Source organism: Rhinatrema bivittatum, chromosome 4 (genome assembly GCF_901001135.1).
Source record: "Rhinatrema bivittatum chromosome 4, aRhiBiv1.1, whole genome shotgun sequence".
Taxonomy (NCBI): Eukaryota; Metazoa; Chordata; class Amphibia; order Gymnophiona; family Rhinatrematidae; genus Rhinatrema; species Rhinatrema bivittatum.
Window position 1 is genome coordinate 71,836,445 of NC_042618.1, and position 21,323 is coordinate 71,857,767.

General features: G+C 43.7%; 1 protein-coding gene across 2 annotated transcripts in view; it reads right to left on the minus strand.

Annotated features, from left to right (window-relative positions):
• Window positions 1–8,243: 8,243 nt before the first annotated feature.
• LOC115089901 (prostaglandin D2 receptor-like) overlaps window positions 8,244–21,323 on the minus strand; it is a 33,471-nt gene continuing 20,391 nt past the window's right edge. The window contains exon 2 of one of the 2 annotated variants that reach the window (XM_029598328.1): window positions 8,244–9,500. In XM_029598328.1, coding sequence (XP_029454188.1) covers window positions 9,282–9,500 — 219 coding nt within the window. In that variant the 3' untranslated portion in view covers window positions 8,244–9,281. The remainder of the gene's footprint in view (window positions 9,501–21,323) is intronic. The other variant, XM_029598329.1, reaches the window with a different exon arrangement.

Sequence of the window (21,323 nt, forward strand, 5' to 3'; positions counted from 1 at the left end):
AGTGATACTCGTGATTTTGGCCAAGTCACTTCACCCACTGTTGCCGTAAGTACAAGATTTTGGAGGCAGGGGCTGCGCTGGAAGTATGAGATATGGGGCAGTTTATGCGCAGCCCCTGACAGAGGCTGTGCTGGACGTGCTGGGTGTGGGGAAATGGGTACCTTGCTCCCGGCAGGGGTGTCAGGGGGCCTGGGGGGCAGCTGGCAAATCTCAATATACTGCCTGTGCGTGGGTGGGTTGGTGGGAGGCCTCCAGATAGATATTTTTCAATGAACAGGGGGGTTGCCCAATCTGTGAGCCCCAGCACATTTTTTACAATTTAGGTGGGGTTGGGGGAGATGCACGGCTCTTGGGGCAAGAAGATATTTTCTTAGGGATGTTGGGCATGAGGCCATAGGTCATTTATATCTTTACCTTTCTGGGGTTTTAAACAGTGCCACTTACCCAGATAGTTTGAAGATATCTGGGTGAACAGTAAGTTATCCAGCCACCCAGGCCTAAAGCTATCTGGTTAACGTAGCTGGATATATGCAATATTCGGCTACGTAAGCCAGATAACTCAATTCCTCCCAGTTATGCGCCTGGAATGCCCCAACTTATCTGGCTAAATTCTAGCCAGATAAGTGGGTGAATATGCCAAATTTGCCATTTAGATGGATAAGTTTTGAGTTAAATGACTTTGAATATGGCTTTTGGATATGGATCTTATATGAATCTGGTCTTATAGAAAGAACTAGATTAGTCTTAGAAGATCCCTACCTCATTTGCATCCCTTATTAATTTGAAAGAAAGCTACATCATGTCTAGGAACCTTCATTTTCAGCTTTTATTTTATTTTTCCTGGGAATTTCAAAGTTATAACAAAAAAATTCAGTAGAAATATGACTTTTTTTATAGCAAAAAGGAAAAATTCAGTGGAAAAGACATTTTTCCACTGATTTTACTTTTGTTATAACATTGAAATTCCCAGGAAAAATAAAATAATATTGAAAAGGAAGATCCCTATCTATGTAGAAGCCATGCTTGAAAAAAGCTCAGTCAATAGTCATACTTAATCTGTGTCCACTAGATATCTTACAGCCAAGTTATTTTTTGAATGATAATTTCCCAGGGGTAAAAGCATTATAAAAATAAAATAATAATAATGAAAACTGTGAAGGATTTCAAAGGGGCATGAGATAAACACTGTGGATCCATAAAGGCTAGAGGATGGGAATAAAGAGAAAAGCCATGGGGGTGGCTTGCTGGAATGATGGCTACTACCTGGTGATTACTGCCCTTACTCAATAAGACTTCACTCGGTTAATGCAACTCTAACATTGCTCTCTGCTTCAACGGCAAGGGGAAATGTGGAAAAGAAGATTTGCATTCAGACAACAACCAACAAGGACTGAACTACACAGTCTGAGTAAACAAATAATGCTTGGGGGTAGCTTGCTTATTGCGGTGATTACTACCCTAAACCAGTTGCGCCTGATACTTCATTTTGAATGCATATACAGCGTTGCTCTCTGCTTCAACAGCAGGGGGAAATGTGGAAAACAGGATTTACATTCAGACAACATCCAACAAGGCATTGATCTGTGCAGTCTGGGTAAACAAGCATCGGGGTAACTTGCTTGATGTGGCAGTTACTACCCTTAATCATTAAGCCTATGATTCACCTTTGATGCAACTCCAACATTACTCTCTGCATCAACGGCAAGGGATGGCAGGAAACTTGAATCAAACAGTTACCAACAAGGGCCCTGAACTTGGTGGTTGGTGAAACAGATAAGTATGGGAAAATAAGAGTGGGAGCTTGCCGGGCAGACTGGATGGGCTGTTTGGTTTTTTTCTGCTGTCATTTCTATGTTTTCTGAATTACTGAAGCATACTGGAAGGGTAAACCACAAGAGTTTCAGGTCTCTTATGTTTGTGTAACTACTGTATTGAACCAAAGGGAGTTATTTATGTCTTAAGTGCATTACAAGGAGCAAGCCTGGCAAAGTGTACTCCCTCTAGGAATACAGAGGAGGCCGCATGTACTATTTGTGGGCGCTACAGATCCTTCTCTCCAACCTGTACTCTGGATTGTGGGCTTCTCACAGAGTGCACAGGAGTCTGCCTATCCATGTCTAAGTCAGTTGGCATAATAAGTTTACATATGGAGAGGCTGACTGAAGTACACACTAGGGGGCCGATGCAATAAAGTGCGCTTTGCCGAGCGTACAGGTTTATGCACGGTTGGATGCATGTTTTGGATGCGCTAGATTAGCACACGATGCAATAAGGAGATTAGCGCATCCAAAATGCGTGCCCAAACAACTGCGTAGCCGATAATGCTCATCACATGGAAATTCCATGTAGATGAAGCTATTAGCTATTACCCCTCCCCAATACCGAAAATCGCTGTGCACCCAATGCGCACTTTTTAACACGGCAAATTTAACTCCAACCCCAGAGCTGGTGTTAAACCAATCCTCGAGTCAAGGGCTCAGAAGAAATTTAAAAATTAGTGTCCTGTCTGGTTTTTAGCTTTATTCTTAAACGGTGTTTAAGAATAAAGCTAGAATTTCGCCCCTTGCTATTGTGCGTGTATATTTGGCATCCGGAAATCGACCTGAAGCGGGATAAAACGGACGCTCGTATTGTGGGCACGCAGTCATGTTTCCTGGGCGCACAATGCATTTGAGCGCTAGGGACGCATAATTCTTCCCTAGCGCGTCCCTTATAACTCAGCCGTTCGTTAAAATATGGCATCGGTCGCCCAGGAGAGGTGGCTGTGCATGCATTAGGCGCTGGCTACGAGTGCCTGTTTTAATGTGCGTCTTCTTGCATCTTCCTGCGGGATGGATGGACATTCTTTCCATGGGCATTCCGTGCATTCTTTTCCACAACAAAGGCACAGACGTGGTGTAATAATGCATTCTTTTGTTAATATATAAAAGCTTTACAGAAATGACAGTGAAAAGAAATGTATTGTGGATAGTATTGGACATGTGACCATTATGCAGAAAAGGGAAGGTTAGTGACTCTGCTAAGTAATGCTCCTTCCTCAGAGAATGGGGTAGAAGTTTCAGAGTTTAGGCCATTGAAGCCCTACTTTTGAAAAATGTTCCCTCCCTCCCTCTCTCTCCTGAGCAGCTAAATTCACAAGGCAGCTCAAAAATGGGTGGCCATGGGGGCGTAACTGGGACTGGAACTAAAGGTTTGCTGGCTGGTGCAGATTTTCAGCACTAGCCGGTTAACTTGACCAGCCAAAATCAGGAAAGCCAGTTTCAGAATTAATTGGTCAAAATGTCGTTTTTTTTTCCTATGAAAATCAATAGTCTGTCCACGCTGATGATAAAAGCAAGAAATAGCAGGGAATTCAAGCTAGCAAAGGACAAACGCAGTGGATACTTGGCAGAGGGGAAATCAGAGGCTAATTAGAGTTTTTGTTATGACAGAAGGTAGGAAAAATGGACAGCTTAGATAAGCTTCCTGGTCCTTTATCTGTCATCATACTCTGTGGTTTTATATTTTTAACTCTGTTAGGATGGGCAGAATCCCACCGAGAAACACAGTGAAGGTGTATGGTTTCTGTGCATCTGGTGTGAATCTCATTCACTAGATAGCAAACAGTATTGCACCTTTCTCTAGTACCCACCTGGACATATTACAGAGGCTTGAATAATCATGATGCTCTTTTTTCCCCCCTCTTTCTTCTCCGCTCCCTAAGATGGACCTCTATTTCCACTGCCCGCTGCTTTTACCTGCCGAAGTGTCTGAACAGTTTTAGGGCATCCCACTTTGAGCTGAGCTGGAGGCCTTAGCTGAAACCTTCCTGGGCTGTTTTACAATCCTGCTGCACGTGGTGAGTCCTACCGACAGCTGCTGCTCAGAAGCGCTGCTAAGACTGCCTGAGGGAGGAGAGAAAACCCGAAGAGACTGAAAGCTGCAGCTGGCTCACAGCGTGTGAAAGCAGCTCACCAGCCTTTCAGTTAGTGCCTTTATGGACATGGCTGGAGAGGAATGAAGAAGACATTAACTATTTAAAGACATTTAGCAACCCTCTGTGAATTTTGGTTATAGAAGGCCTTGAAAAACAGTAAAGAATCTAACAAAAGATTTATTTGGAGCTGTTAGGAGCGCTCCCCTGCTGGTGATAAATAGCCATGACCTCATTAACAAGTGGGATTGAGTGGGCTTTCACCTGCATCTCCTTCACTACCTAGAAACCCAAGGACTGCTCTTATGGCATCTTATTTAATGACTTTCTTAAAAGTTGATGTTCCCCTTTATTTCACCCTGAAGAAGGTTTATAGTGGAATAGAAATGCATATATGGGCTTTAATTTTGCATGCTATACTGAATTTTTAAGACAGTCTTGATATCATGGCTATTTCAAATTTAATATTAATAAAGAGCATTAATAAATGCATAAAATATTAATAACATTTTATGAACTTTAGCACTGCTTTTTTGATGATATTTTGGCCTAGTAGTACTCTTTTTTGGCATCATGAAAGATGCCAAAAATGATGCCAAAAATGGATGGTTTGGCATCATGAAAGACCCTTTCTTGTTGCTTCAGCTTCAGCTCGTGCTCGTCTCATAGTTATGCCATTTTAAATGCCCACTGTCACCTGTTTACCTTTACCAGCTCATTTCATCCACCAATAATTTGCAGTTAATACCTCTTACTCATGATATTTGACAAATGTATAAGCATTTTTATTTTATATTTTATATATTTATTTATATATATATATATATTTATGTATATATATCTATATATAAGATTTATATTTATTGATTTACGTTTTATTGTTCTATTCGCAGTTTATTGTTTATGTTATGCTGTACGCCTTAGTTCAATACTCTGTTTTATTGTTTAATGTAACGCCTTACTTGCGAAAGTTTTGTTTTATGGAAACCGACCTGATTCGATTATGTATATCGAGAAGGTCGGTATATAAAAACTCTAAATAAATAAATAAATAAATAAATAAATAAATCTGTGGTATGTGGTCAGTAAACATAAGAAAAAATAAATAATGTGGAAGGTATCTGTGGCATAGACCCCCCCAACCTGAAGCTTTTAACCCCCCCCCCCAACAAAAAAATCCTGAATGTCTGAAGATTTACATTCACTGCACTTTATATAAACATTTATGTCACAAGTTTTGAGCAGCTGCAGAACCAGCACTGGACATAGGCAGACTAAGCAATTACTTAGGGCTTCAAGCAACTCAGTGGAGCCCCCAACTCATTTTCTTTCTTATTTTCCCTGCAGATCTCTGCTCCTTGTTCTCTTCCCCCCCTTCCACCCTCCAGCTAGCACTTCTGGCTTTTATTCACAAAGCTTAAATTCCACGTCACACATTTTTTTTTTTTGCAAAAGTCCTGTTCAAGGTTTAAAGGAATAGAGAGAATAAAGAACAAGATGGGGGATGGAAGAGAAAAGAAGCAAATAAAGGGCAGAGACAGAAGCAGGGCATGAGGGCAAGCAGCCAGATAGGGGGAAGAGAGCGACAGGAGAGAATCAAAGAGAGACGTGACAGAGTCAAGGTGTTGAGACAGAAACAGGGCACGAGGGTAAAGGGGCAGACAGAGAGAAGAGGACAGGGACAAAGTTATTGTATTGCTGCTTGACGTTTCCCCTGCCTTCAACATGGTTCAGCCATGAGATTTTATTATCTAGCTAGGCCAAAGAGGAGATTGGCGGTTGTGACTTGCAGTGGTTTAGATCCTTTCCCAACTAATCGATATAGCACCAAGTCAGGATTGGCCAACAACGGTCTGCTTGGAGAGTAATTTTTATGGGAGCTCCCCAGTGATCTGCCCTATTTTCCACGTTATTTAATGTTGTTTATCTGCAACCTTTATGTAAGATTCCAGGAGTTTGGAGTGTTTTATAAAATGTACATAGACGATTGTCAGTTACTTCTACTGGTTAATGGCTGTACCTCTGTTATATATTAGAGGATTTGTTGAACTGCTTAAACGCTGTGAACAGCTGGATGATGCAAAACAGTCTAGTTTTAAATTTTGGCAAGACAGAAATGGTATGGGTAGCTCTTTCTCCCCGCCTCTTCCTGACTTGGCAATTAGCAATTAGCAGTATCCTTTTTGGAGGTCTTGAGAGACATAGGGGTATAGCTGGATGCATATTTATCCTTCAGGTCACAAGTTAAAGTGAATATCAGGTCAGGTTTGTTTAAACTCAGGATGACCCGTTGATTGAGATTTATTTTATCCAAAAAGGACTTCGGAGTACAGCACAGGCATTTGCGGATTATTGCAGTTGCATATTGCATGTATGTAGGACTTCCCAACAATGATCTTGGAGCCTTGCAACGCCTGTTGAATGCCGCTGCCCATTTTGCTTCCGGCTGTGCCATTAGGGACCATATTACTCCTGCGTTGTGAGATCTACATTGATTGCCCGTTGTTCAGAGGATAACGTTCAAGGAGCTTACCCTTGTATATAAAGTTGTATATGGGGAAGGTCCTTCTTATTTAGCTGACCAATTTATGAAACATGCTCCTTCTTCTTGTTCTCTAAGGTCAGATAATTTGCAGTTATCATCTGCCCCCTTTCTGAAACACATGCAGCTACAAGAAACCCGACAGTGGGCTTCTTCAGCCTGCTTTAAGGAATCCACTCCCTGTTGAACTGCAACTCACACACGATGTTTCGCTCTTCAGGGAAAATTTAAAAGCAATGCTTTTTGTGAAGGCCTTTTCCAGTTACAGGTGCAGTGTTGGGACTATTTGCTGAGCAGTTTGTCCTGTTATTTTTAATGATTATTTTAATGTTTGCAATTTTTTTTATACCTCCTGTATTTTGTTTTATGATTGAATTAGAGATGTTCAAGCTGGATCCGCTTAGCACAGCAGCTCTGCTATGATGCAGAATATAAGAGGTTTTAAATAAATACATAAAATAAATAGAAGTAACATAGATTCAAAGCATGGTAGAGAGAGAAAAGAGAAACATATGTAGCAGGACCCCCAGTTGGCTTGCTGACTGAAACCTGGGAGCTCCAAAGTCTGGGTTTATCCGGCAGTGGGGTGAGGTTTAGGCTCCTGGGCCCTTGATGCTGTTGTGGATTCCGTCATCCAAATTCCCTCTCACCCCAATCGTGTCCTGGTCAAGGTCAGGGGAATCCTCAGTGGGGAAAAGTCCTGCCTTGAGGTACTGGCAGCAAAGAACCACAGAGTCCAAAGACGGCGCTGAAAATAAGAATCCAAGCCAATATGGAAAAAATTAGAAACATCAACAGAATCAAAACAAAAAAAAACCCCATAGTCTCTTTGTCCGTGGTAAATCCCCAAGATATTCTTCTCCCATCTGAAGCAGCGTCCACATCTAGAATCCCTTCCCCTTGAAGGGTAGGGTCATCTCTTTGTCGTTCTAGCTTGAAACAAGGGCTGGACAGATGACTTTAAAACCCCTTGTCCAACAGTATCTCCCCAAAGTATCAAAGCCTCAAAAACTCCCACATCTCCAAACAGCTTTACAATCTTCAACCTCTGCTGTTTGCTGGTCGCAAAGGCAAAAGACCCAGAAGCCAGCCCTTCGAGATACCGGGGGTTTGCCCTTCTCTCAGGATCTTGGCCCACAACCCAAAACTCCAGAAATCTTCCAAACTCAACATCTCCGCCTCTCCTGATCAGTCCACTATCAAGCAGCAAAAACCACTCCTTGAACAGGCCCCTTGTTGGGAGGAAAGTCCTTTTGAACATGCTCGGGAGTGGGGAGGGGGATTTATATTTCTGAGAGACATCGCACCAAAAACTGGGAAGAAAGCAAGGAGAGCACTACAAAATGCAAAACTCCTCTGATGGAAAATAGAAGGAAAAATATTAGTGACAGGCAAAGCCGGGTAACACAGAGAATAAAGGTGAACACTTTAAAAACAGAAGTCAGAGAGAAAAACATTAACAAATAGAGGAAGACGTTTCACCCCAAACTGATCCAACCAACTTTCCCGGATGCACGCACACATCTGTGCTCTAAGCATATGTGTGGATCCAGAAACAAATCTACCCCGGCCAGTCAAAATCCTCAGGTCTCCCTGGCATAGCCTCCAAATTTTGTGTCAAAGGGACATCAAACAGAAAAGTTGTGGCTGGGTTGCGGAGTGCGAGGAACATACAAATGGCAATATCTCATAAGTCTCTTTTCCTTTGGAAAGTAGGCTTAATATATACAAAAAAAAACCCAAACCCCTCCCAGAAACCAGAGGAGAAAAACATGACAAAACTACCAATAATGGGCACAATATTTTATTTTTCTTTTCACTGAAGTAGTATGAACGTGCTTCTAAGACTTGGCAGAAAAGAAAACCCGTGTTTCCCTACGCCTTGCACAATGTCATTTCATTGGGAATGTTCCTGGGGCACAGAATATTTGGCTGTTACAGGGCTTTGGATCTTAATATTGTGCTTGAATAGCTCTTGGGCAATATGCTTCTCTGTAAATAGAAATATTAGACAGCACTTCTGAAAATGCAGTTCACAGGTGCTTTGGCATGGGCTGTGACTGATGGCTTCTTTTTTCCTCTGGCAGGAATGAGAGACTTCCCAGTCCTTGTGGCCATGCATGGTGAGATGGCATCTCTCAAACACACAGCATGTCTCTCATACTAACGTGTGCATAGTCTGGAGGGCTTAGGAAGCACAATTAAGGTGAATGAGGTAATAGGGCTGTTGCTGCTGATGTGAAAAATCTTTTGCTCCTGACAATGCATAAAAATCCTAAAGGGGGGGTCAAAAAGCTCACAAAATGCACTATAAGCTGGAATCTCAGATCCCACTGGGGGAGCCTCTACTGCTTCGCAAACCTTCACACTTCATAGGTTTTCAAAACCTCTTTGAGAAAATCGCAGGTCAACACCTGTCCCAGCTGCTGGTGGACAGACCCACAAAATTCCAGCTTTAATTTCTTAAAGGAAGACCCAGTCGAGAAGCTGGCAAATGTTCTCTTCATACCTGATTCAAACAGTACAGTTTGCCAAGGTAGTAAAATGAGGAAACAGATCTGCTAACAGAATAAGCATCTCAACAAGCGAGTTTGTGTATGTATAGGGGTGGACCGACCATTCGTGCAATAAGGCTGTACCCGAGGGTTCACAGCAGTCTCCTTTAGCCCCGGCTGGGTGGTTAGAGGCCAATGACTCTTATTGCCTGAGGGCCAATATCACTATCCGTCTGTCCCTGGAATGTAAACAATGTGGAATCTCCATCTCCCGTATCTTTTTGAAGTTACAGCCGGAGAGAACTCTGTGTAAATGTTTTTTGATGGTAGATCAGGTCCTGCTTCCCGCTTCCCTCAGCAGTTCGGTCTGCACAGATTTCTTCGATTGCAGGGCACAGTACAAGGCGTGAATGTACGTGCGAACCACTGACGTCCTGAAAATGATGAAAACCCAGGGGTCCACAACGGAGTTCAGGGAGAGAAATCTCAGGGCCAAAAGGTCTGCGTCTTCGTCAAAGTCAGCAGCAAATGCTCCGATGTACGTTCGGACCTGTGGTGAAAGAAAGAGATCCAGTTATACTGCTCAGAGAAATAAGAGACTGTGGAAGGCACTTTCTTGGGACTGGACTAACTTAAAACTTTTTAAAAGTTGTTTCTGCAAGTCTCACTCTCTTCATCAGGTCTGTAGCAACACTCAGTAATATTTACCTTATGTAGGTGTTATACTCTTCAATATGTCTTTATCCTTTCTAATAGTGAACAGCTAAGGATTCCCAACTCTGAAGTCCCATGCAAACTAAGGACCAGATTCATTAAGGGCCAGATGTTGAAAAGGTTACGTGCGCTGGGCCTGTTTTAAAAAGGTCCTGCGACGCGCATAAAGCCCCAGGACATGGGTAAGTCCCAAGGCTTGCAAAAAGGGGCAGGGAGGGGGTAGGGCGGTTCGGGGGTGGGGTCAGGCTCCTGGCACAGCAGCCATATTTGCCGCTGTGCCGGGGATCACGCGCCGGCAGTTGGCTGGCGCGCGCAACTTACTTCGGCAACTTACTTCAGCGGCCTGGAAGGGAACGGGGGAGGTCAGCGCGGCTTGGAGCGGGCTCGGCACGCGCAAGGTGCACAGTTGTGCACCCCCTTGCGTGCGCCGACCCCGGATTTTATAACATCACGTTATAAAATCGGGCGTATATGTGTGCACGCCGGGTAGCACTCGCACATGTATGCCCGCGCGCTCTTTTTTTAATTCTACCACTAAGGCTTTACTCCCATTTTGTGTCTATGGGAAGAACCCTTAGTGAATCAGGTACCAAAACAGTAGCCCTGATATCCATTGGTACAACTTAATAATTATATAGTAAAATTAATAAATGGACAAAAAAGACCAGAGAAACAGGGTACCACCAGGCTCCTGTGCTCTTATCATCAGTCAAAAATATCTGTATTTATTTATCCAAAATGTGCAATTTTTCAGATGGCACAAAAATACAGTATATTTTATTGTCAAATCATCCGATGTGGCTGCATTGGGCATATGTATTCATTTGTACTCTGTAGCAATCTTATACCAAGATTATTAAGGTGACTGTCTCCCTTCTACCATTTTTATTCCTAAACCTGCTCTCCAGACCCCACTGTCAGTTGAGTTTTAGGAATATCTACAATGGATATGCATTGAATAAATGTGTGCACACCAGGTTTCTCAATGTATGAAAATACAGCTCATGTCTGCTCATTGTGGATAGCCTGAAAACGTGACTGGTTATGAGGTCAATAGGACTGGTTTGCGAACCGTTGCTCTGAGCAGTACAAGGTGGATGGGGCTAGATACCGATTCAAACCATTGATTTTATAGAAGGTAAATTGGAAACATAAGTTCTGATTGGTTGAGAAAGATTAGTTTAGATTGACTGGAAAGCACAAGGGACTCTGGGAGAGGGGTAGTGGTAGAGAGACTTCACCTACTATCTGTTTTCCAGGGTCTTCTACCCAAACTAACCACCCATCCATGCGCCCCTTACTCTCCAATTCTGTCTATGGGAGCCCAAATCTTAAATCTGACCCTAGTATGACTTTAGATCTAGTTATCATTTGAATGCAGTACCTGATGCAAAGGATAATTGTGGTGGAACCGCTTGGAAATAGTGACCATAATGCAGTCAAATTTGAGGTAATCACGGGAGGGAAATAATAAATAAAACTACTGTGGTGACCTATGACTATGATAAAATGAGGACACCAAAACAAATTACAAGGAGCTGTTACAAGAGTTAAAATTCTGCAAGAATTGTTTAAAAGTACCATCTTGGAAGCTGAGATAAAATGCATGCTATGAATTAAAAAAGGTCAAAATAAGAACAGGTATCTTCACAATGACTAAATGGTACCCTGAAAGAGGCTGTTAAAAACAAAAAGGCATTCTTTAAAAAATGGAGAGGAGGACCTAATGAGGAAGACAGGAAGACACATAAGCTTGTTGCGAACGATACTTGAGAGCTTGAGCCCCTGTGACACAACACAACCTGCACAACCCCACGGTTGGCTGAGGTCCATGCCGCTGGCGGGCGAGTCTATCCAGGCAGGGGCTGGCTGAAACAGGAACTTGGAACACTTGGATGTCTAACATCCTCCAGGAACTGAGAGCCAGCAACCCATGCTGGTCTCTGGGGTAACTCTCTGGCCAATCAAAAGCCCTTTTGGACTGCCACTTGGAAGTGGTTTGAATGTGAGGACAGACAGAGGCTGAGGACTCTGAAGATGACTATGGAGGCTTGGAGAAGACACTGAAAACTAGGACATGATAAAGGCTCAGGACTTGGAACAAGATGAAGGATCCCGGTGCCACTACGCACCCTACACAACCCCAGGGCTGGCCATGGGCCACGCCAATAGTGGCACAGGCACTGGACTCAAAGACTTGGAACAAGATGGAAGCTAGAACGAGAACTCCGAAGACCAGGGACAGGACTCAGGAACTCAGAACTGAGACTCAGAAACTTTGATTCAGACTTCAGACTCAGGAACTCAGACTCAGACTTTAAAACCAAGGAAGGACTTCTGAAGACTTGAACCAGCAATGAAGACTCTGAAGACTAGACAGGATGAAGGCTTGGAACCAGGAACAATGCCAGGACTTGGATTTATGGACAAGACAAAGACTTGGATTCAGGAACAAGGCAAAGGCTTGGATTCAGGAACCAGACGAAGAGACCACAGGAACCAGGAGACCAGGAACATGAAACAGGAAACATGGAGGACTGTGAAAGCACTAGCAGACCTTTGTGAAGGCCTCAAAGAACTGACTGAAGAGCCCTTTATAGGGTTGCAGGAAGGACGTCATCAGGAGAGTCTGCAGGTCTTTTCCTGCCATGGTCCCTTTAAATCTTGAGCAGAGGCACGCACGCAGGCCTAGGGAGGCAACGTGCCGTGACCATGAATGTCGGTGGCGTTTCAGGCTGCGCAAGAGGCGAGGCAGCCTAGCAGAGTCAGCAGTGCACAGGCTGTGAAGAAGATGGCAGTGATGGCGGCTCACAGCCGCATGGCAGACTGGTGGCATCACTCCAGCCACATGGCTCACAGAGGCAAGGGCACACAGGAGAACAGAACTGGCGGAGGCCGGCATAGCTGGTGAGTGAGGCTGCTCACAGAGTCCTTCTGCGAGCGGGATCGCAACAAAACATTGGCAAGAAAGATATAAAACACTCATAAAATAGGTTAAGAGAGAATATGAGGAGAAACCTGGCATGGGGGCAAAAACAAATAACAAAAGCTTTTTTAAGTATATTAAAAACAGCCAACATGTGAGGAAATCAGTTGGGCCATTAGATGACCAAAGAATAAAAGGGATCATTAGAGGACCAGAGGATACAAGGATAAGGCCATAGCAGAAAAATTAAATGAACTCATTGCTTTGGTTTTTACTGTGTAGGATGTGGAGGACATACCCACACTGGAACCATTCTTTGTAGGTAATGGATTTGGAGGAACTAAAACAAATCAATGTGAATCTTGAAGAGGTGCTATTGTAAACTGATAAACTAAAGAGTAACAAATCACCAGGACCTGATGCAGTTCAACCCAGGAATCTAGAGGAAAACAGCATAGCTGGTACTGGTAATCTGTAATTTATCATTCTAATCTGCCTCTGTACCTGAGGACTGGAGGATAGCCAACATAATCCAAATTTTCAAAAAAGGGTCTGGCGTGAATTGAGTAATTACAGACCGGTGAGCCTGACATTAGGCTTGGGTAAAATGATGGAAGTTATTGCTATCAATAAAATTGTTAAACATATGGATAAACATGGTTTAATTAGGAAGAGCTTTCATGGATTTAGCCAAGGGAAGTCATGCTTTACTAATTTATTAGAATTCTTTTGAAAGTGTGAACAAGCATGTGGATAGGTAATTGGTTAAAAGATAGGAAACAAAGAGACAGTTTTCCAAATGGAAAAAATTATATAGTGGAGTGCCTCGGGGGTTCTAAACTGGGACAGATGTTGTTTAATTTATTCATGAATGATGTGAAAAAGGGAACAATGGCAATGAGTGAGGTGATGAAATTTGCAGATGACATAAAAATATTCAAAGTAGTTAAAACCCAAGCAGACTGTGAGGAACTGTAGCCCTGGGGAATTAGGCATCTGAATGGCAGATGAAATTTAACGTGGACAAGTACAAAGTGATGCACATAGGGAAAAAATAATCCAAACTATAGGTATACAATGCTGGATTCCGCATTAAGAAAAGGATCTTGGTGTCATTGCGGACTGGACAATACACTGAAATCCTCATTTCAATGTACAGTCGCAGTTGAAAAAAGCAAATAGAATGTTAGGAATTATTAGGAAAGGAATGGAGAAGAAAACTGAAAATATCATAATCTGTATCAATTCATGCTGCGACTGCACCTTGACTACTCTGTTCCATTCGGGTTACCCCATCTCAAAAAAGAAACAGGATACTGGGCTTGATGGACCCTTGGTCTGACCCAGTATGGCATATCTTATGTTCTTATGTTCTTACACAGAAGGGCAACAAAAATGGAAGGCAGCTCAGGTGTATCCTGGGCTGCTAAATATATTATGGGCCCCGGACAAGACAATAATCCGAGTCCTGCCCCTCCTGTTCTTTTCCTCCTTGCAAAAAAAAAAAAAAAAAAAGTCTTTACTCCCGCCCAACTCCTCCTGGTCTCCTAGGCAATGGATCAACCTTGATCCTGATTGGCCCAGGCAATCTTGAATTTGGCTCCTCCCCACTCCTCTTTGCCCTCTCAGACTTCCCCTGCATTCCCTACCGGCTGGTGATCTTCTCCCACCCTCCCACCCCATGGTTGTTTTTGTTGCTTGTTATTTGTTTTAGTATTGTTGTTGCTACTGTGGTTTTTGCGGTCTTACTGTTATTGCAGCGGGCGGGGTACCCGAGCGAAAATATTAACTTTATTTGATTTGTTATTGCTTGGGGTGGTATTATGTCATAGGGTCTGGGTTCAGCCCTGCAGGTGACTGGCTCCTTGCTGGCTGTGGTTAAGTGGCCTACAGATCAGGCGACCTAGGGGTAGTGTCAATTTGTTGGGCTGTGAGGGCCGGTTTGTGGGAGTGTTTTTTCTGCAAAGGATATATAATGATTATGTTGTTTGGCTCGAGTACTTGATTGTATTAAAGCTGTGGCCTTTGAGCTCCCAAACTGGTGTTTTAGTAGAGTTATTTATATGTGAGAGAGAAGGGGTGCGAGGGTGAGAGGTGAGTCCCGGGTGTCTTCATATTATGATAAAGGGGATGGAATGGCTCCCTTATGAAGAAAGATTAAACAGATTAGGACTCTTCAGAGAGGGGGCTATCGTAGAAGTTTATAAAATTATACGTGGGGTAGAACAGATAAATAGAAAACGATTATTTGCTCTGTTAGGTAGTACATGGACTATTAGATATAAAACAAATTGAAGAACATATTTTTCACTTAATGCACAATTAAGCTGTATAATTTGTTGCCCGAAGATGTGGTCAAGGCATTTAGCACAGCTACAAGTTCCTGGAAGAAAAGTCCATAAACAATTATTAGACTTGAGGAAAAATTCTGCTTATCCCTGGGGATGGGCAACAGGAAATCGATCTACTCTTTGGGATCTGTCGGGTACTTTGGACTGGCCACCATCAGAGGCAGGATGTTCGGATCAATAGATACCTGGTTTGATCCAGCATGCTACTTCTTATGTTCTTAAAAAAAGTATAAAACATAAAATACAATATATTGTTCCAATAAACTTTTTGTATAGTGTTATTTATTGCATTCCCATTACAGGATACTGTTTACTTCACACAGAAAATAGTGTGTTACATGTAACGTAAATATTTCTTTACTGGAAAAGTTTTCTAGGAGAGATCTGAATGTACGCCACACTTGCATTTCTATTAATTCAGGTTTTTCACAGTTTTGTGGTTTATCTTTGAAAGAGTAATAGGTATTCCGTAGTTCAGAGAACCACTATGGATCATTGAAACCAACAGGGAGACTGCTTTAACAGCGTCTATACCAAATAAGTTTATTGATGCTTCATTAAGTGAGGGATTGGAGTACATACTGCTTGGGGAAAGGAAGGCCCTGAGGACTATGATGGCACTAGAGGTATGCTCAGATTGGTGTGCTTAGGGTGTGGGCTCACGAGATTTGGACTCATGGCTCTCTGTGTTGACTTTTAGGATGCTTTAATGCTCGCCTCTCCCACACAGGTATAGCTATCTAGGTGTGCCTAGTGAGGAGTCTAACATTTGCCCTATCTGGTGCATTAGGAAAAAAACACTTGGAATGTGTTACTGTTTTCCCTGCTGATGATCAGGAAAGATAGTGTATCCTTATGGTACTTCAAAATAATATCTGTTTATTCCTTTTAGACCAGAGATATGACATGAAAAGAAAATGCAGAATGTTTAATACTTTCATTATAGATTGTGATATGAGTTTATTTATTTGTATACTACCTAGAATAGAACGCCACTTCTAGGTATGTCACAATTTACGCATACATACTATCTAGTTCAGAACATAAAACACTGCAATAAAATTAACATAGACAATAATATCCTCCAAGATAGTTAAAATAGAGTAATAAAATCAATCAAATGCCATTCTTAAGAGGAAGGCTTTAACCTTTTTACTAAAGACCATGTAGTCCTTGATTTCCTGAAGCTCCTGTGGAATTATGTCCCGAAGCATCGTCCCTGCCACCGAGAATGCCCTGTGATGGGCAGATTGAAGATGCAGTCCTTTAAATAATGGAACTATGAGTAAATATTTATTGCCAGATCACAATGGACAGAGTGGAGAATAGTTTACAATTTGATCCATTAAATAGGATGGAGCCTCACCATGGTATGCTTTAAAAACCAAGATTAATAATTAAAGAAAAATTCGCTGAATAACACGTGGCCGGTGAAGCTGCTTAGAACAGGCAAAATGTGATCACGCACTGGACAAGCCACTATTAAATGCTCGGCAGAATTTTATAACATTTGTAAAGCCTTCAGACAATATCTTGGCATATATACAAACAGTTGTGGTCATAATGAAGGCCTGAGCAATAATACAAAAATCCTCTGCTGATACTAAAATCTGCAGCAATCACACCAGCCTAAGTTTTTAAGAAAACCTACTTTAATAACTGCACTTAATTGAGGCTGTAAAGATAGTGTCAGTCAAGACTCCTAAATCTTTAGCTTTGTCAGTAAGTGGAAGATGATAAAGTTCCCACCCATAACATCTGCCCTAAGTCAGTATGACAGAAGGAATTACTTAGAAATATGTAATTTCTAGTGTAATGACCTGAATATGCATTTGTCCCTGATTAGTGGCATGCAAAAGGGAAGGATGCATTGATGAATCAATGTTTCCTGTTTCAGCAAGAAGAGAGGAAGCTACTATATTTAGATAGTGAGTTTAATCTTTTTCCAGTAAGAAAAAGAAATCTACCTCAAATTGTATTTATTCAAATTTCTCGTCTTGGTGGCATTCAGAAGAGATCTTTATGTGTATAACTAAGGCAGGGGTAGACAACTGGCATCTCGCTAAAATTACTGCTCTTGATTGCTGCTGGAGTATTGCACAGTCCTTCATTAAGCTCCCTGACGTAAGCCGACCTGCTGCCTGCCTTCTGGTGATCCTCCAAGTGGCCAGTGCTATCACTTCCATTTGCAGCTGGCTGTTCAGAAGGCAGAGAGTTGCCACATATGTGAGCTGCATGCCAGACACTGCTGCCGCACTGGAAGGCCCTTGGCACACTTGAAGACTCCCCCCACCACTGCACCATCTGAAGGCCTCCTGCCATACCTGAAAGCTCTCCCTGCAGCACCATCTGAAGGCCACTGCTGCCACCTCCAAATCTGAAGACCCCCTGCTACTGTTGCCACTGGATCTGAACATTACAGCCACTGTGAATCACCCCAGCTCTTCCACTGTCTCTTGCTGCTGTCAGGACTAGGGTGATGCTGTGCAGAGGATGTGGCAAGGGAGGACAGAGAGTTAAAGAGAGTTGTTGGGGCAAGGGGAGAGAGATGGCGTGTGAGAGAGCAGAGAGAGAGAGAGAGGAGAGATTTAGGGTGGGAGCAAGGGGATAGGGTGGGAAGCAAGGAAAGAGATGTGATGGGGGGCCAAGGACAAAGAGAGGTGGGTGGGGGATGGAGGGCACACAGTAGAGGAGAAAGTCAAGAGGATGTTAGACCAGACTGCTGGTTCACATCAAGGGACAAAACCATGAGGACTGCAGCAGAAGAGAAATCCAAGAGGGTAGAGAAAATGTCATTATTATTATTAATAATAATGATCTTATATATTAAAAACGTGGCTCTTTGGCACTATGCATTCTAATTTACCGGCTGTAAGTTTGTGAAAGATTGGTCACTCCTGGTATAAGGTGAAGAGGCATTTACTGTTGGATCAAGTATTTTTGGTTACATTTTTTGTGTTGGATACAGGTCCAGATCAACTGAGGGAAGTGTACTCCTGAAGTGGATGACAACAAAGTGAACAAAGGCAGGGGGGGAATTTATACTTTGTGTATTATGTAAAATATGTATTATGTTGTATTTACATTATGTACTTGAATTCATGATGGTAATTTTCACCTGGGGGAGGGCATAAGAACCCATTGCTTCCTTATCATGCAGTGTGTATCTGCTAGTAATGGCATATTGGTAGTAAATGCAGGGAAATTAGCAAAATTTTGCTAGGACAGCCTCACAGGAGGTGCTTCAATGGATTATTCCATCAAATAGTATAGTGACTCCTAGAGAACTAGAGTTATCCATCTCTCTTACATACCCAGAGAAGTCCGAAAAGTGCTACTTAGATGGACACATAGCGCTTTTCAGACTTATCCAACTAAGTGCTGCTACTTTTCTGGAAAAGTCTGAACTTGCATGGCTTGTGGTTTTTACATATGCGAGCATTTCTGCGCGCTTGTGTGCTTGTATTTTATAATTTGCACATATATCCGCACAGGTTATAAAGTACAGTAGCAATTTTGCATGTGTCCATATCTATGCATAATAACATATATTATACATGTGTATTAATTCTAAAAATGCATACGCAATAACCCAAAATTAATTGTGGAGGCAGGTATTTTATAAAGTATGTGCCTACTCCACTTCAGAAAATACTTGCGTGTACACTTGGAATCACCAGTTGGTCGGTACCGCCATCGCCATCCAGCCCTTCACCAGTTCACCTAGACCTTCCAGCACGTCACCTTGAACCACTACCAGTTCATCCAGACCTCCAACCCAAGAACTAAGTCTGATTTCAACTGTGCAAATCAATTAGCAGGAGTGAAAGTGTACAGACAAGTTTGGCAAAGTACAGTATGTTACGAGCTCGCCCTCCGACTGTTGCTAAGGACCGAGGGCTGGACGGCACAGGGGCGCGGTCATCTCTATGGCTGGTGAAGTGAGCCCCTTGGGCCACGGCATGACCCAGGGAGGAGCTCCAAGCCACACCGCGGGAGGTGAGCTGGTGCGAGCATGGGTAACAAGGCAAAACATGGCTGAAACAAGGGCTAGGGTACAAGGCCCGACCCTCAACCGGACCTGCATGCCCCAGGATAACCAACAACGCAATGTTGATTAATGAACAGTCCTCCGACCATTCCAAGCCCTTTCGGACCTGCCGCTGGGTACGGCAATGGGCGGCAGGCCGGACAAAGGACAAGGGCAGACAGAGTCCTTCGAAGACAGAAGACTTTGGATGAAGACTGAGGCATAGCCATCACAGACGAGGGCTGAAGTGAAGACATCACAAACAGGGACTGAAGTGAAGACATCACAGACGAGGCGAGAAGCTGGGAAGGTAGACAATGGCACCGTCTCTCAGGGCACCCTACACAGCCCACCTTCACGGGTGGACCCAATGGGTTGGTCGTGGACCACCCTGTCCCACTGCGCGCCCTACACAGCCTGAGAAGACTGGTCACAGACCACGCGGAGAGCGGGACAAGCGCAGGAGAGGAATCCAGCCAAGGCGAGACTCCGATGATGGAGCCGGTGTCATCCAGAGAACCACAAGAACTGGCAGGTCATGACGACTCCGGAGTACAGGGAACAAATCCCGCTGCAGCAAACTCTAATGACAGAGAAGTGTCACCCGGAGAACCATGGAGCTGCAGGACAAGACGACTCCGGAGTGTAGGAAAACTTGGAAGGCACTGGAGAAGAACATCAGGAAGACTGAGACATGAGGAAGCCTGGACGAGGGACCTCTGGAACATGGAGACATCTGGCGACACCGACATCAGGATCAGGAACAAGACAACATGAAGCCAAAACATAGGCACCAGGAACATGAAGACATCTCAATCCGAAGGTGGACATTAGGACTGGGAACAAGGAACATAAAGACACTGAACACGAAGCCAAAGCAAGCAGACCACGAAGGTCCTGGACCGGTCAGAAGACACAGACAACTGTGGAACCCAATCCGAAGGCGACGAGAGACTGAAGAAGAATCCCTTTTATAGGGCTGAAGCAGGAAGTCATCATCGGGAGGAGCCAGCAGTACTTCCTGGGGCTGGCCCTTTAAAATGTTGTGAAGAGGCGTGAACTGGCGCCTAAGGGAAAGCTGAAGCAAGAAGCAGGACCAGAGTCAGCGGCATCTGGCCGTGCAGAAGCAGGGAGGAACTGGCTGGCTGCAGGCACCGGCAGGAACAGCCTCCCTGCCGGTCGAGGACCCCGGCAGCAGCAAGAACGGCCCCTTGCCGGTCGAGGACCCCTGGAGGAGCGTTGGGGAGCCAGAGCGGCATCGGCCGCAAGGGGAGGCTCCCGGGTGTTCAGCCCTGCTGCGCAGGGCCGAAGATGGCTGCGCGTGGGAGGTGTCGGCGGGCGCCCAAGCCGCGAAGAGCAGGAATGTCCACGGCTTCCCTGCCGCAAGAAGAGCTGGCTTATGCGGCCTCCATGCCGCATGAAGAAGACAGCGGTGATGGCCTGCCACAGAGGTCCCGGCCACGAGAGGGGACCCTGCGGTGTCGAGGACAGGTAGCAGCGCGGCGATTCGGGTAGGTAGGTGGAGAGGCCTGCTCGTGGAGAGTAGCTCCGCGGGCAGGAATCATAACACAGTACGTGCGTATACCACTCTCAAAACAACTACTTGTTCGTGTAGCCCCAAACCATGTCCTAGAATACCCCTAAACTGCCTTTTTTTCCCTGTTCACATTTATGCGCGACACTGCAAGTATGCGCATACTCTCCAAGTTGATAAAATAGCAGATACACGCATATATGCAACTTACACACACACATATGCTAATCTTACATGTGCAACCCTCATGTAACTCTGAAAATTACCGACTTTATCTACTTTGCAAAAGTGAAAAACGTGAGTTGGCCATGCTAGAACTAGGAAACCCTCAATGTTACTGGCATACCTGTCAGACAGTTGCTCTAAAGCTTGGGCCTTACACAGTCACTAAAGAGCTCTTGTAGCTGCATATTCAGTTAGAGATTGATTCATGCTACTTGTGTGGCCACAAACTGGGCCTTGCATCTTGGTGACTTTACCAGAGACAGCCAAACCCAGTGGCCAGGTAAATAGTAGGAGCTGAACCTGTTATGTGCTCATGTTACCTATTACAAACAGTCAGCTACTATCCTCTCTGCCATACTGTGATGGGAATTCTGTTCCTTATATATATATTTTTTGTCATGTATTTATTCATTGGCCTGCGACATGTTTTCAAATAGTCTTACAATTGTATTTATCTTTTGTAGCAGACATTGCTTGTCTGTCTTGTGTGCATGGTTTTCTAGCTTGAAATCTCATAATGTAAGTGTCATCTTATCAGTTTTGAAGAATTTATTATTATGAATTGTCTCCTTTATCAGGAGAACTTTTAGAAT